General features: G+C 38.2%; 1 protein-coding gene across 2 annotated transcripts in view; it reads right to left on the bottom strand.

Moving 5' to 3' along the window:
- dock1 (dedicator of cytokinesis 1) overlaps positions 1–16,505 on the bottom strand; it is a 371,371-nt gene that overhangs the window by 61,540 nt on the left and 293,326 nt on the right. For both annotated transcript variants that reach the window (XM_072456209.1, XM_072456210.1), the window contains exons 35-39: positions 13,559–13,715; positions 10,614–10,654; positions 9,056–9,146; positions 6,118–6,237; positions 2,821–2,910 (exon numbers count right to left, since the gene is read on the bottom strand). In XM_072456209.1, coding sequence (XP_072312310.1) covers positions 2,821–2,910; positions 6,118–6,237; positions 9,056–9,146; positions 10,614–10,654; positions 13,559–13,715 — 499 coding nt within the window. The remainder of the gene's footprint in view (positions 1–2,820; positions 2,911–6,117; positions 6,238–9,055; positions 9,147–10,613; positions 10,655–13,558; positions 13,716–16,505) is intronic.

Genomic DNA, 16,505 nt, shown 5'->3' with positions numbered 1-16,505 from the left:
GAAAAAGCTTCAGTTGTAGTCATCTGGACTCAGTTTGAAAAAATAGACGTTTTGACTCTCATCCAAGAGTCATTGTCAATAACAGAATTTAGGTCGAGAACTCCGATATTAATACTGTTCTGTGGTAAGACCCGCCCATTGGGAGGAGCCTTCCTGAAGTAGAAAGAGTTGTTTGTTTCAACAGAAACTCCCCCTTGTATCTACCGAGCCTATTCAGAATCTTAATGGGCTATTAGAATCCTCTTTGTCTTAGTGAGACCCTGGCTCAACCACCCTGAGTACCTGATTAGCATCTAAATGTCCTGGTCCTCTACCTTTCCAGGGGTTCAGTAACCCATTATAAATAACAGGAAGATTAAACCTTAGCCCTCCATTTCTGTTTAAAGAAGGTCTTTCTTTTTTAACAAAAATAGCTTCCTTGACTCCTCTTTCAAACCATCTTTTCTCCTGCTTAAAACCTTCACCTCACCGTCTTCAAACGAGTGATTAGAGGCTTCAAGATGGAGATGCACGGCGCTCTGTGGTCCTGAACTAGTATTTCTTCTGTGCTGATAAAGCCTCTTGTGTAGAGGCTGTTTCGTCTCACCTATGTAACGTTCTTTACAACTTTCTTCACTGCATTGGATCGAATAAACTACATTGCTCTGTTTTTGAGTCGGCAACTTGTCCTTAGGGTGAACCAGTTTTTGTCTTAAAGTGTTTCCTGGTTTAAAATAAACAGGGACTTCGTGTTGTCTAAAAATTCTCTGCAGTTTTTCCGACAGGCCAGACACATAAGGGATAGAAACACCCTTCCTTCTCTGTTCAGTTTCCCTTTTGTCCTGCTTCTTGGTTCTCTTCACTCTGTTGAGAGCCCAGGCGGGGTAACCACAGGCTGAGAGGGCATTTCAGACATGTTTTTCCTCTTTCTTCTTGCCCTCTGAGCTGGTGGGCACACCTTGAGCTCTGTGTTGTAAGGTTCTGATCACACCCAGCTTATGCTGTAGTGGGTGGTTGGAACCAAAGAGCAAATACTGGTCCGTGTGTGTAGGTTTCCTATATACTTCTATTTGGAGTTTCCCGTCCTCTCCTCTGATCGTGGAACAATCAAGAAAGGCCAAGCGATTCTCCTTAGCGTCTTCTCTTGTAAACCTGATATGTGGGTCCACAGCATTGATGTGCTCTGAGAAGGTTTCCAGCTCTTGTTTCTTAATTGTTACAAAAGTATCATCGACATAGTGGAGCCATAGTTTTGGGGTTATGCCCCAAAACTATGCACTGTCCTCAACATGCACTGTCCTCATTCTCAGGCATAGCCCCAAAACTGTGGCTTCGCTATGTCGATGATGAACCTTACAACACAGAGCTCAAGGTGTGCCCACCAGCTCAGAGGGCAAGAAGAAAGAGGAAAAACATGTCCGAAATGCCCTCTCAGCCTGTGGTTACCCCGCTTGGGCTCTCAACAGAGTGAAGAGAACCAAGAAGCAGGACAAAAGGGAAACTGAACAGAGAAGGAAGGGTGTTTCTATCCCTTATGTGTCTGGCCTGTCGGAAAAACTGCAGAGAATTTTTAGACAACACGAAGTCCCTGTTTATTTTAAACCAGGAAACACTTTAAGACAAAAACTGGTTCACCCTAAGGACAAGTTGCCGACTCAAAAACAGAGCAATGTAGTTTATTCGATCCAATGCAGTGAAGAAAGCTGTAAAGAACGTTACATAGGTGAGACGAAACAGCCTCTACACAAGAGGCTTTATCAGCACAGAAGAAATACAAGTTCAGGACCACAGAGTGCCGTGCATCTCCACCTTGAAGCCTCTAATCACTCGTTTGAAGACGGTGAGGTGAAGGTTTTAAGCAGGGAGAAAAGATGGTTTGAAAGAGGAGTCAAGGAAGCTATTTTTGTTAAAAAAGAAAGACCTTCTTTAAACAGAAATGGAGGGCTTAGGTTTCATCTTCCTGTTATTTATAATGGGATACTGAACCCCTGGAAAGGTAGAGGACCAGGACCAGGACATTTAGATGCTAATCAGGTACTCAGGGTGGTTGAGCCAGGGTCTCACAAAGACAAAGAGGTTTCTAATAGCCCATTAAGATTCTGAATAGGCTAGCTCGGTAGATACAAGGGGGGAGTTTCTGTTGAAACAAACAACTCTTTCTACTTCAGGAAGGCTCCTCCCAATGGGCGGGTCTTACCACAGAACAGTATTAATATCGGAGTTCTCGACCTAAATTCTGTTATTGACAATGACTCTTGGATGAGAGTCGAAACGTCTATTTTTTCAAACTGAGTCCAGATGACTACAACTGAAGCTTTTTCTACTATTTAAAGAATTACATATGATCCTTTTTTCTGGTTCGCAAAAAATAATCACAAGCAGATCACCATTTTATTAGTTTTGTTTAGTGTAAAATGCGATATTTTTAATAGATTTATTTAATTGGGGAGTTTTTTAATTGATTTAATTGTTAAAGACGGGCTTTTTGAACCCTATAAGTATGTTTCAGAGTCTTACTGTTTCAAACAATCACAACTAAGAACTCCAGCCTCAAGTAGTGAGCTAATAAGCCAATAATGAAACATGTTTGAAGTTAGTAAATGTCACTTCTGTCGACTTTAACTTCCTCTGAATTGGCGTTATCGGTCCTGATCATACGAAAAAATCCAACTCAACAATCGTAGAAAAGTATTCAAAGGCAATAAACTGGTCGCTGGACGTCATTCTCATGCTTTTTATTCCTTAAAACCAGGATTTTCATGTCCAGTGGCTTTAGTTTTTGTAGTTTTTACCGTTTTGTTGTCGTTAATACATACACTGGTTTCCAAAGGCCGTACTTACCAGAGACGCACTCAGCTGCTCGTAGTCGAACATCTCATTCTCGTACTGTCCGGCCAGCTCCTTCCCCAGGATGATGGCCTCCTCCCACATCTGTCGGACAAACGCAGACGAAAAACGCACTCAACACCGTCCTCAAACGTGACCGACAGTCGCAGAGTAAACCACTTCACGCGTTATTTTCTAGCTCCGCCGTTAACGAATTGATGCGTTGGTGGCAGCGGCCCCTCTCCAGAGCGGCGGAGGGATGTGGCGGGGACGCTTTCCGCTCGATGGGCTCTTTAAGCGGGTCGATGGAGGACGCGATGGGCCTGAGCGGGAGAGACTGGGAGTGCGTGGATCTGGTGCAAAACCCTCCACCTCGTCTGGACACGTTTCCTCCGGTCAATACGGTGATTCCCCGGAGCGTTTATACTAATATACACAGCGAATCTAACGCGTGGGATCGTCGTGTGGGTTCTACGATCATCTGATCAGAAGAAAGGCTTCGTGTTATTGCGTTTTTAGGGATGAAAGGCATTAAAAACGAGAGCTCTTTTAAATCTACTGAACTATTACCGTTTTCTCAGTAAGACAAAGGAAATCAGTGGCCGCTGACGTTTGTGATAAATAGTCATTTTTCTTCTTCCTTTGTTCACGTCGCTCAACACTTTTGTATCCACCTCCTACAGGAAGTTACCATTAATTGAACCCTTCCTTCAATTATGCCATTGTATTGCTTTTGTTGCTGTTTAATGGGTGAAAATGTTGACATCAAGTCATTCCGACCAAGTAATTTTCTTTCTTTATTTCTTCCGTTTCTTTCATTTTTTATATTATACTGAAGAAAAATCTAAATTGTGTTAAATCCAGTGTTCGGAAAAGCAGTCGTCTTTCTCGTCCACAAAAGTGCCATTGTGCGCACGGTTTCGAAACACACAATAGTCCTCCTAAAATACTCCGAAGAGAGGCCGTTGGCGCCGCCATGTTTGGTTCGGCTTGTTTTCAACCGCAAGGCTGCTCTGATTGGTTCCAGTCCCCCTAAATGCCCTGTGATTGGCCCGTTAAACCGCTGGTGCGAACTGCAAGCGAGATGGATTCACTGGAACTCATCCTGCGGCCAAGGTCACCACTGTCCATGTTTAAGTCCAAAGTAAAAGTGAGTTTTTCAATCTTATAAACGCGCTTTTTTATTGCTGCAGCCAAAAATATAAATGTATACATCTATCATTTCCATTGTTGACAACCAGTACTTCACTGTGCAGTAAAGCATTTTCAATCTGGAGGTACTGGCCTAAGAAGCTTGAATGTATATTTCTCTGAAATAGATTCATCCTAATGGAACTACTTGTTAATTTAGTTCCATTAACACAAATCAACCTACTTTTTATCATATTCTAGAACCGGTTTATGTGCTTTTCTTTTGTTCTCCCTCAAAATAGAATTCCAAGGAGAATTTTGATTTATTTAGGTCACTCGGATCACTCTACATCATCAAAGCGCGATCTGCAGTAAGTGACAATTGCGCACTAATACCACATGCAAACAGGCTGATGGATGGCGGGAACACCCATCATATCGCTCCACTTTCAACCCATTCAATGTGTCAGTGTTAGAACAGCCTGACACGGCAAGAAAACACACATTTAAATTGTCTTTGTCGTCAATCAATGTTGTCACTTCACTCAAAATAATCCTTTTCTACTTCGCCTCAGTCACAAATCACATGTTACCGACCTGTTTAGATTTATTACACTTCATTTTCAAGCGCCAAATAAACCTTGAAATTGTGACATTGGGAGAGCGAGATGGACAAAGCGCCGGCTCCAAACCACTAAATAAAACAAAACGTAATCCTGCCGACAACGCCATCAACGCGAATGCTGCTATTCTAAAATGTCTAAACGTGGTGATGCAAAGACAGTTATTTAGCACTTGAATAAGTCGCTACAGACCAAATGCTGCCAAGAGGTCGAAGCTGAGGTGAAAGGCGGGTCAGAATTCAACGGTAAAATTTGCGGTTTCATTTTTTTGACCAGTTTTACGGTTAAATTTACACTTATGCAGCTTTTCTGGTAGTGAGCCGGCTCAAAACGTTCCAAAGTACGGCAATAAACGTGCATATCTTGTATTTATTCAACTACGGGTGCTTTTATTTCTCATAATGTTTTTATCTACAAATATTGCACGTATAGCTATAATTTTTGAGTGTTTCTGGCTATTTAATTAAATCAATAAAGTCGGGGCAAACAAACTAACATGAAAGACTGAAGAGTTACACCGTGTACCTTTATATACTTCTGTTACCGGGGCCGATCCACATGAAAAAAAAAAGTTGAATTTGTTCTTTGTCGGCACAAACGAGCTGGGCACAAACGAAAAGTAAAGCAAAAAGTAAATAGTCTCTGCTCAAACAACGACGCTGTGACAGACGAGGGCATCCATTAGCGCTCAAATATGTCGCTAACCAACTGTTTTATACAATGGCAAAGCCGTCTCTGCAGGGCACAGAAGGGGCAGCGCGAGAGAAGAAGAAGAAATGTCTTTTTTCCATCTGCAAATCACACCCAAAAGAGCCGAGAGGAGCTCAGCGGGCGGTTCAAGTGCTGCAGGAATAATACAAGAAATGTCGAGCAATACAAAGAAGTCATATTTAGAGCCACAGGACTTTGATATATGGCTATGGCAGAGGCAAAAAAAAACCAGCACTATTTACAGAATAATATGCGATTCGGTGAAAAACCCCCCAAAACACTTCAGTTCAGAAGCTGCACTGACAAACGAAAAAAAAATTGAATTAACTTGAATTATTATTATTTGCAATTAAATTTAAAGCAAATGGAACTCAAAGCGCAAATGTTTTTTTTGTTTCCGGAGAAGAAAGGAAGGAAATTACATACATTTCTAAAGCGAAAATGAGATTCACGGTAATTTTTGGATGATTAAAAAACTGGACAGGTCAGGAAAGTAAAGTTGGGCAGACATTTCAAGATGAAATTTCAGTTCTTGGTCATCAAATAAATATCCCCAAAAAATGCGACTTATACTCCAGTGCGACTTATATGAGTTTTTATTCTCTATTATGCATTTCTTGGCTTGTGCAACTTATAGTACGGAAACTACGGTACTTAATATCCTCACTGTTCATTCAAATTCTTGTCCTAGTGTGTAAAGGGTGAATGAAAATTGCACTCAAGGCCAAATAGATTTACAGAAAAACTTGTTACTTTTAATTTTATTTGACAATGATGTCTAACGGTCTACAAAATAAAACAGTGTAATTCTATTGTGCAAACCAGCATTGGCAACAGTTGCTTTTACCTTTCCCTTGTCGAAGTAGTTGATGATTTGCTGGTAGAGCTGGGCCTTGAGCTGCCCTTGTGTCGTGGCCTGGTACGTGTCCCTCTGGGTCAGGTGGGCCGCACACGCCTCCTCCGACCACTAAAAACACAAAGAAACAGTTAAAAAAACAGACAAACGAGAGCGGAAGGAGCCAATGACGGGCCACGTTACGGGTCAGATCTGTGGAGAGCCAAGTCCGTGGTGGTTTAATGATGCTGCTGCGTTTGGTATGAAGAGTGTTTCAGCGCGATCAAAACACAATTACATTTATTTTAACAGTCCACACTGATAAATAAATACATTTCTCACCAAAATTTGACTTTTTTGCTTCTCTGTTTTGCATTTTTTGCCTGGTGCGACTTATAATCCGGAAAATACGGTAATAGTGCATTATGGATAAAAGGTCAGTGGTGGATGTGTAAATCTGTTGAACTCTGACAGAGGTAAACGCCGGAGCGCAGTCGATGCCATTGAACAAACACAACACAGTATCAATAGTGTTTGTGGCTAATTAACCATCGTGGTGAAGCTGAGACATCAAAGTTAATCCTCTTTATGTCAATGTTTGGATGCAGATTTTTGACCCAGTTATACATTTCAGACTCTATAAGACATAGCACATCTCACAGACTTTGAATACTAATAACTAATAACATAATAATCAATAATGGTGCCACTTTGTAATAACCACACTTGTATTAGCCTTTATAAATGGACAAAGACTTAGTTTATAATGGAAAAATTGTTTTACTTAATAAACTTAATACGCTAAGCTCAACTACTAACCCTTTAATTAAGAAGTTACTAATCTATATTTTGAATCAGTCTTAGTTAACAATTTGTTCATTATGAATTAGTCTTTGTTTATGCTTTATTAAGGCTACTTAAGGTGTAGTTATTATAAAAATGAACCAATATTAGATCAAAACAATAAAAAACCTATTTTTAACCATTTTAAATTTGGCAGTTCTTTTTTAAACTAATTCAGTTCAATACATTTTATTTATATTCATTGTACGAAATTGTATCGATATTTTTTTTGCACAAACCAATTTATGTTGTGCAGAACATAAAGAAAATAAATGTATTTTTGGACAAATAAGCTCTTGATTTGATCTGAATACATGTCGACTCCTTTATCTCACATTCCAATAAAAAAAAAAAAAACATAACAAATATTAAACTTCGACATTTCATTTACCGAACTTATAACTGAGCTTTCAACCTCATCGACCACTCAATCTTAACTTTAAATCAAATTACATGTAGCAATCCGGCTTTGTTTTCGTGCCGTTGCCTCAAAAGCAGAATTTATTGGATTATTTGTGATTTTTCTGCCATTAAACCAGAAGTGAAAGAACACTGCAAACCAAACAGTCAGAAAAAACTTAACTTCTCTCATTCTAATTGTCTAAAAATGTCAATTCCTCCATGAAATCAATCTTTCTGAATCATAAAGTTAATAATACACTTAAAATCGTGCAAGTTCACATGAAAAAAAAACCCAAAACATATAAAAGCTTTTACACAAGGTTCATTTTAGTTCAGACTGAACTGAAATAATTCATTTTAGCTTTTAATATGATCACAATCTTCACATTCTCAAGTTGAAATTTTGTGCAAATATAAGCTTGAAAAAGGAGAAATCCCAAGCAACTAAATAAACATGTACTTCTCTGATTAAGATGATTATGATGAAGCTAATTAGCCCTAAAATACAGTTTATATTTACAGGTTTACTTGTTGATCTGTCGCGTTAAGCACAACAGACGATATTTATCCCCTGAACGCTAAAGATGTGATTTTTTTTCCAGCAAACGACTAAATGCAGACGCTGGTATTTCAAACACTGTGCGTCTGAATTCTGAGCGATGCTGTTGCTTTAGTTATGGATTTTTCCAGAGCCGGACTTTAGAATATGCATCGGGTTTTTTCCATTTATCCACAGAAAGTGTCCACGAGGCTCTGAACATGTCAGAATACAGTGCAACGTGATTCATCAAAATGTAATGCAAAATGTAATGCAAAGGTGGTTTTAATGGAAAGTTTATATGTGTAGTATTATTTTGTTTTTATATTTGGGGAAAAGCAATCAATAGAATGTTGTAATATCAGAACAAATCGCATCATAAATCAAGGTCTCGATCCAGCGGTCAGTCTGAGCTCCGCCCTCAACTATGGTCATGAGCTCTGGGTCATGACCGAAAGGACGAGATCGAGGACACAAGCGGTCGAAATGAGACAAAACGTACGGACAAAACACAACCTATATTGAATTATAAGCTTTTTTGCTTAAATTAATAGTTTTGTTGCAGCAGCAGGTTAAAAGCGGAGGGAACCGATATAGATTAAATTTTGTGCTGACAACATAAAGTAGTAACTGTTACTAAGCATTTTTTAGATCTTAACTCTTCAGAATATGACAGTAATGATGCGCAACAACGTCTTCTCCAATTCTGTCTCAATAAATACAGTACCATGACATTTGTATATCGTGACATCTTTTCATCCAAAAGTACCACTATTAAATAATAAATAACTAGAACTAGCAACAATGAACCGTGAATCAGACGCAAAACAAACAAAGACAATGGGCATTTTTGACAGGACTCACTCAGAGAAATATAATTAATAATACATCAGAACGGTGTACAGCCACGTGCTTTAGACGTATGTCCCGGTATCTGTGAGAACACATCAAATACAGAACAGATTGGACAAAAACCCTCCCTCATCCGTCTGTGTGGCATCGAAACGAGAAAAAAAAAAAAAAAGAACATTTCCAAAACTTCACACAACCGTTTGATGCCTAAAGTCATTTTATATCCGTCGGACAATGGCTTTGATGCGATTTGTCGCCTTTAATCTCGGCGCTTTGCAGACGGGGACATATTGGATTCAAGTCCCCTTTTCATACCTTGAGCAGCCTGGCGTGCAGCAGGAGCGTGTAGGCCGCCTCCGTGTAGTTGTCGCACTCTTTGTGAAGGTCGCACAGCTTGTACAGGTATCTGGAGGAGGGGAAAAGAGCAATGATTTATGGGTAACGTCAGAGAGGCACTTTGGTAATATACAATAGGGTGCGGAGGGTAATCTGGAGTCTTTGAAACCCGCCTGTGAGCTCGATGATGGACAGACGGGACAATCGTTACAGGCAGAAGATATTGTGCATTGTTTAACTACTTTGAACACCTTCGCCTGGTTTTTTCCCCTCCCCCAGCAGTACGAATTAAAATCGATTAAACGTCCTGCTAGGACGTCCTCGAAACGGTGGTCGACATGAACTTAGTCAGTAGAGGGCGCTAGGGCTGAATCTTCTGGTGTACTGAAACCAAGAGTAGTTTGTAGAAATGTAAAAACATTGCGTGTACACGTTGTATGCACGTGGTACGGATAAAAACACTGGCTAAAGCTGGGGAATTACCGTACTTTCTGGAATAAAAGTTATAGTTTTGGCCGGAGTGCGACTTATACTTATATTTATACTTATATACTTATACTCCGGAGCGACTTATATGTGATATTATTTGTTATTTTCACACTTGCAACTGCATTTCATACTCCAGTGCGACTTATATATGTTTTTTTCTTCTCTATTATGCATTTTTTGGCTGGTGCGACTTATACTCCAGTGCGACTTATATATGTTTTTTTCTTCTCTATTGTGCATTTTTTGGGCTGGTGCGACTTATAGTCCGGAAAATACGGTACTTAACACACTTATTCCTTGTAAACGAGTGAATGATTTTGTTTTCGTCCCATGCGGTCAAAATCAGACCGCAGAATACTGTCTACTGTATCTAATAATAGAGTAAGAGCTGTAAACGGTGCTGGGAGTAACTGCGCTTTTAAATAAAAAAAATGCAGTTATAAAGTTACACAATATAGGCAACGTACCAGAGAAATTATCACACATTATTTTTTGACAGATGATCTTGTGCCATAACATTTAACAAACTAAGCAGCTTTTACATCATTTTTTACTTGCAATTTCTCCGGTCAAACGTCTACGGCTTTGGACAGCGGGACCACGACAGCTGGGTGTCTAAACCTTATCTTATTTTTTCTGCATATTAAAACATAAACTAAGCAGGGACTGGATTTCAATATCGTTCCAAAAAAAGTAGGTTAAACTGTGTCTCGGTCGCTTAATATCGGGTCCGTTTCAAACCCGATCTCCTTTACTGAGATAATTATCGTGGAGGATTTCAACACGCAATAAAAATAATGATGACTCAGAATAATGTGGGCCATTTTCACCAAGAGAAAATGGTCTGCGGGCCGCATTTAGCGCCTGGGCCGAAGTTTGGGCGAGCCTGTGCTAAGAGGAAGGAAGTTTAATAGTACTTTACAGAAAAATATGCATTAAAATCACAATACAAATACAACTAAACACTACGCGCCAGCACTGAATTCACCTGACAAATCACAGCAATGCAAGCGAAACAGAATGAAGTAAAAACATTTCATGGACTTACCGGATGTACATCTCTTCTCTGTCTATTTCTTTATAAAAGTTCTGCAAGAGAGAACACAAAACAAGTGACAAGTTTCAGTTAAGTCAGTTAAGGTAAACATTGTTGGCTTCAGAAACCCCGTGAAACTGCCAACGCGCTGTCTGCGATTAATCCTCTTTTTTAAAAAACGAGCAGGAAAAAAGTGTGACTCAGACGGAATTTGGGCTGCCGGCGTCACTCCCGCGCCCGTCGTGAGGGAGGGACCTGGCACCTCGGAAACACTCAGAAGATGAAAAGTGGCCGTGAGCTCGGACCAGAGCGTGTCCCGACGCAGTGGAACGAGGGCGTTTGCGGTCGTCAAACTGACATTATGGACGTTTTACCGGACAGAAAATGAGCCGGTAGTTTGAGCGGCGAGGAGAAAAGACAGGGATGTGCCTTTAAGATGGAGATTATGTCATTTTTAACCCTTAATCTGCTCGGGTTTTTCTAATTGAGAGGTTAGAACGTGTGGTTTAGTGCCACTTTTTTTAAAAATGTTTAAATATTTTTTTTATTGAGAAAAAAACTAAAAACCCAGACCAATCAAAATTTGTGTGTGAATAAAGATACAATAACAGTAACAACAGCAAGGTCAGATTTTTTTTTTTTTTTAATTGAAAAAAAAAAAAAAAAAAATCCAGCCCAAAGAAAAAAAAAGATTGTATATTATTTTTGCAAAGTTGTGCAAAGTTTGGACTGAGAATTAGTCTTTTAATTGTTGCAGTTAAACACAAAAAAAGTCAAATTCTTCTGTCTCGTTTATGTTCCGTATATGAATATTGAAGGCCAATTTGACATATTTTTAAAAAGAAAACATGAAATAAGATAAGATGAATCACAATAAGATCCTAAACGTTTGATTTGAGGAAAACACTGAATAATATTTCTGAATGTGTGATAAAGATATTTAAATGTGCTGAGGCTGCGTGACTGAAAAGAAACAACTTCAATTATAGATATTAACATTAACTCAGAGGTTTTGACAAGTTAAGATGGATTTTCTCGATTGACTTGGATTATTTTAATTGGTTCAACATGTTTCTGACTCGTACATATGCGTTTGATTTCGAGCCAAATCATTTGCCAACGAGGTAAAAATGTCACTCTTTTGCGAGTTTATTTTGAGCTAAATATTATGAAAGCGGTGAAATATTGTACGCCGCGCAAGCAATTACATTTCATCAAGTCAAAAGTGATATTCAAATGATAAATTAAGGTCATTTGAAGCAGGGTCAGATTTTCTACAATAGCTGTGGTTTTGTTTTTATTGCCGGAGACACAATTGTAGGAAATATTTGCAACTTTCTTTGTGTTTTCTTCTTCTTCTGTGACTCTACTTCCATTAGTGTAGAATTATGTCAGAACAGTCATTTATCCACGTGAGACACAAAATTCAAATCAAGTTAAAAATAATTTGATCATTTAACTGGCTCATTTAAAAAATACCTCGTTCAACCAGTGTTTAATCAATAATTGCCAAGTCACATTTATAACATAACTAAGATAAGATAAACTTGATTATAAAGTAGTTTAGTTTGTAAGTTTGGGAAGTTAGTGGTTCAATCCCAGCTGCGATGGAAAACCTGCTTATTTCAGGTTAAAAATGACAAGAAACTAGAGAAATTATATTTATCAAGAGTTTTTTACATAAGAAAATGTATCAAGGGTTTTATCCGAAAAGGTCAAAAACAACAACAATCTAAGCCAAGAAATAAAAAATAAAGCATAAAACACTAATAAAAAAGGGAATTTAACCTAAAATACACTTGTTTAGCATGTATGCTCTCTAGCTTAAGATAATTACGATGTTTTTTGCTGATACACTTGTCTGATTCTCATTAATTTTGCGCTGAAAACAGAATACGCGTCATCCTTTCGTTTACTGTATTTCCACACTATAAGGCGCACTTAAAAGCCTTTAATTTGCTCAAAAAACAACAGTGCGCCTTATATTCCAGTGCGCCTTATATATGGATTAATTCTGGTTGTGCGCACTGACGCAGAGGCGATTTTGTGTGGTATAAGTTTTTGTTTCACTTAATGCGCCTTATACTCCGGTGAGCCTTATATATGAAAAATGATCAAAAATAGACTATTCATTTGACAGTGCACCTTATAATCCAGTGCCTCCTATAGTGCGGAAATTACGGTAATTGTGACGTTTTTAGAAGACATTATCTTAGTTTTTTCAATTCAATTTGTAGAAAAGTGACGATTTCTCAGCCTTTCCTCACAAAACTAACCCATTCATTGACAGTGCGCCTTATAATCCAGTGCGCCTTATAGTGCGGAAAATACGGTACTCAAACTTTGCACCTGTTCCCGGCGCGGCATATGTTCGAAATTCAGAGCGTCATCTTTTATTTGGGCCCCGTCCTTCTTCGCAGACTTTTTTTTCTTTTCAAAACTCACCAGAGTTTAGAACGTGTGGTTTGGTGCAACGTTTTATTTTTTATATTTTTTTTTAATTGAGAAAAAAACTAAAAACCCAGACCAATCAAAACTTGTATGTAAATAAAGATACAATAGCAGTAACAACAGCAACGTCAGAAAAAACATTTTTAAAGAAAAAAAAAAAATAGAAAAAAGAATAACAGCGGGAAAAAAAATCCAGACCAGAGAATAAAAAATAATTGTATATTATTTTTGCAAAATTGTGCAAAGTTTAGACTGAGAATTAGTCTTTGAATCGTTGCAGTTTAACACAAAAAAGGTCTAATCCTTCTGTCTTGTTTATGTTCCGTATATGAAAATTGAAAGCCAATGTTACATATTTTTAAACAGAAAACATGAAATAAGATAGAAAATCTTAATGATTTGAGGAAAACACTGTGAATAATATTTCTGATTGTGTGATAAAGATATTCAAATGTACTTTAATTATAGATATTGACATTAACTTAACTTTTTCCCCCAGAACTCACCAGGACGTTGACGGTGCAGCTCATGCGGTTCTCCTTGTTCTCATCGTGCATGATGGTCCTGTAGTCCAGCAGCCGCTCCAGCAGCCGCACCACCAGAGTCACAAAGTTCTCCCCGGTTTTCGACAGGTACTTGTGCTTCCTGCAGTGCTCCAGGAGGCTGCCGGGGCACAGGGGGGAAAGTCGGCATCAAAAAGTAATAAGGGTCGAGATGTACCGGTAGTGTCGCGACTCGAACCCTGCGACGTGACGTGAAAGAAGATGCGAATTGTGTCTAACGGACTTAAAAAATGAAAATACTCCTAATAGGAAGTCAGGGTGGTTAAAGTGACGTATGACAGGTTTTTACAATGTTCTAATTTTGACTTTATTTGGTGTGTTTGTGCCTGTTGTACTTATAAATGTTAGTTTTAGACCAATCGAGCAGGTATTTGTAGAGAAAACGTTGAAAAATTTATAGAAAATGACAGGAAGTGACATCACACCAGGGACAGGAAGTGACATCACACCAGGGACACTCATTCCAGTCAAAGTTTATGCAGAATTTACACAAATAACTTTTTTTTGACTCTCTAAACATGAACTCAACAAAATAAAGTTACTGTCATATATTTTTATTTGTAAAATTATAAAAAATTGTCACATTAGCAGAGTTTTTGCCCAGTGCTTGCTAGGTAATTTCCTACTGTGATGTCATCAATTACAACCAGGAAGTGAAATTTGCTATTCTGTGATAACGGTTTTAGAATTTTTTGAAAAATTCTAAATATATTTATCTTGACTGCATTATAGTTCAATGAGTCGTCTGACTAACCACTTTTCACAATGCACCATAAATGGAGATTCTAAGGACAGAGGACCCTGGGACATCGTCCCTCGCCACCACAGACATTGTTGATTCATTTCTCCCTGTGGCCCTCAGAGGCAACTGTTGTTGTGATTTTGGGCCTTACAAAAATAAATTGATTTGATTTGATAAATTAAACATAAACAAAAAGCTAAATCAAACAAAGAAATGCTTAGTTTATATCTAAAATGAGCGGCTGATGTTACATATTAAACCTTCTACAGCTCAAATCTAATCATACTCTACGAAAAATGTGTAAAGCAAAAGTACACGCCAAGAATATTGAGTCAGAAAAATCAATAGTCAATAGATCTGGTTGCAGGCCTTGTATCTTACATCTAAATCTGATTTTCAAATTGTGAAAGGTCAAAGTATTTATTTGTATCTGTAACTAGTCCTCACTGACATCGACTTATAAACTATATTTATGATTAAAAAAAAGGCTGTATACTTCAGTTTAAGTGCAAGTTACATTTTTTAGGGCAAATCCAAAAAAAGGAAGACAATTTCAATGCAATTTAGGAATATTTATGAATTTCTATAAACATTAGGGACATCAAGATAATTAGGTTCATCGATAATTGAGATTATTTAGGTCTCAATATAATCGTTAAGACTAAGAAATTATTATAATTGTGGCATTTTTTGAAGAAGCAATTTATTTTTTTCAATTTCAATTTATAGAAAAGTGACGAATTTGTAATAAATTAGGTCCTTTTTTTAGTTAAATTAAAATAAATGTGACGAAGCGAAATTAAGTCCTTTCTATTCGAAAAATTAATGTAAAGTGCTTTTTTATCTTGCTGTTTATGTCAAATGAATCATTCAGAAGGTTTAATTTGATGAAGCAGGTCAAGCATAACGAGGAGCAGTAATTTGCTAATTTAATAACGAACGGAAATGTTGATTTTGTCGCTTTGGTCGTGACGTTAATAATCGCGAATAATCGTTAAATTGCAATGTTTATTATGTGTATACGACATTTTAAATTGCAAAATCCCTAAAAAACACTGAGTAAAAGTACTTTAATGGCATAAGATGATAAGACATTGACACGTTATAATTTTTTTTAATTAGAAAAGATAAAGTACTGCATTAGTAGTAAGAGTAATAAAAGTAGCTGATTGTTCTTAGTACTTTAAATAGTTGAACTGACAAGTGTAATCTTCCTTTCAATAAAATTCTCGTTACTACAGTATTTCTCCGCCAACTTCAGAACGATTCTGTAGTGACTGCACTTTCAGTCGAGTACAAACCTTGAGTACTTCATCCTCTTCGCCGCGTGTAATTGCCAAATCTCGAGCACAATTAGGCAGGCTCCGCCCATCGCCGGTTTACATTTTCGGATCGGAGGCAGACGTTCCCCCTTTCGCCCATTAGCTCGCAGTTAGCCCCCGACCGCGCCGCGGCAAACAGCAGCTCCCAGCAGCTCCCAGCAGCTCCCAGCAGCTCCCAGCAGCTCCCAGCCCGCGGAGACAACGAGCCGTGTGATCGCCAAAATTAGCCGCGCGTGTGTTAGCGTGTGTTAGCGTGTGTTAGCGTGTGCGAGCGGGGAGAGTTTATTCTATTCATTAAGGTGCAAAAACTTCTGAAATGACTTATCTTGCTCTCATTTTGTTTACATCACAAAACCTGTCATTTTAACAGACTTTTCATATCTACTGTGTGTATATATATATATATATATATATATATATATATTTCAGGGCGGTTTTGAGCAATAATTGAATAAAACTGTTGAATAAAGGTAAAAGTGACAGGATTAATGTCATACTGTGGAACATTCGAGGTGAAAAGACGAGCAGGTGGAATCGGCCTTTTCTTTTTTCACCATCAGACAGTGACATCGACTTCATAACTCGAAACACGGGGGAAAAAAGGACATCCCAGATAATCAACGTTAATAATGACTTTAACGTGTTGTAATTGTAACGAAACGTGTGCTTTTATTACGGTTGTTCTGGTGGAAAAGAGCAGGAGCTAAATCTGGTGCAGATCATCTTTTCTCTTGAAGATGAATGATTTCGTAGACGGTCCCTGACAAATAAAGACTAAAAGTTAAACTCGGAACGACCCGTGTCTCCAGATCTTTCTGCCTCGGGC

Source organism: Eucyclogobius newberryi, unplaced genomic scaffold (genome assembly GCF_026437365.1).
Source record: "Eucyclogobius newberryi isolate DKJ021-1_F unplaced genomic scaffold, fEucNew1.0.hap1 SCAF_20, whole genome shotgun sequence".
NCBI lineage: Eukaryota > Metazoa > Chordata > Actinopteri > Gobiiformes > Gobiidae > Eucyclogobius > Eucyclogobius newberryi.
This window is presented reverse-complemented; position numbering and strand designations above follow the sequence as displayed.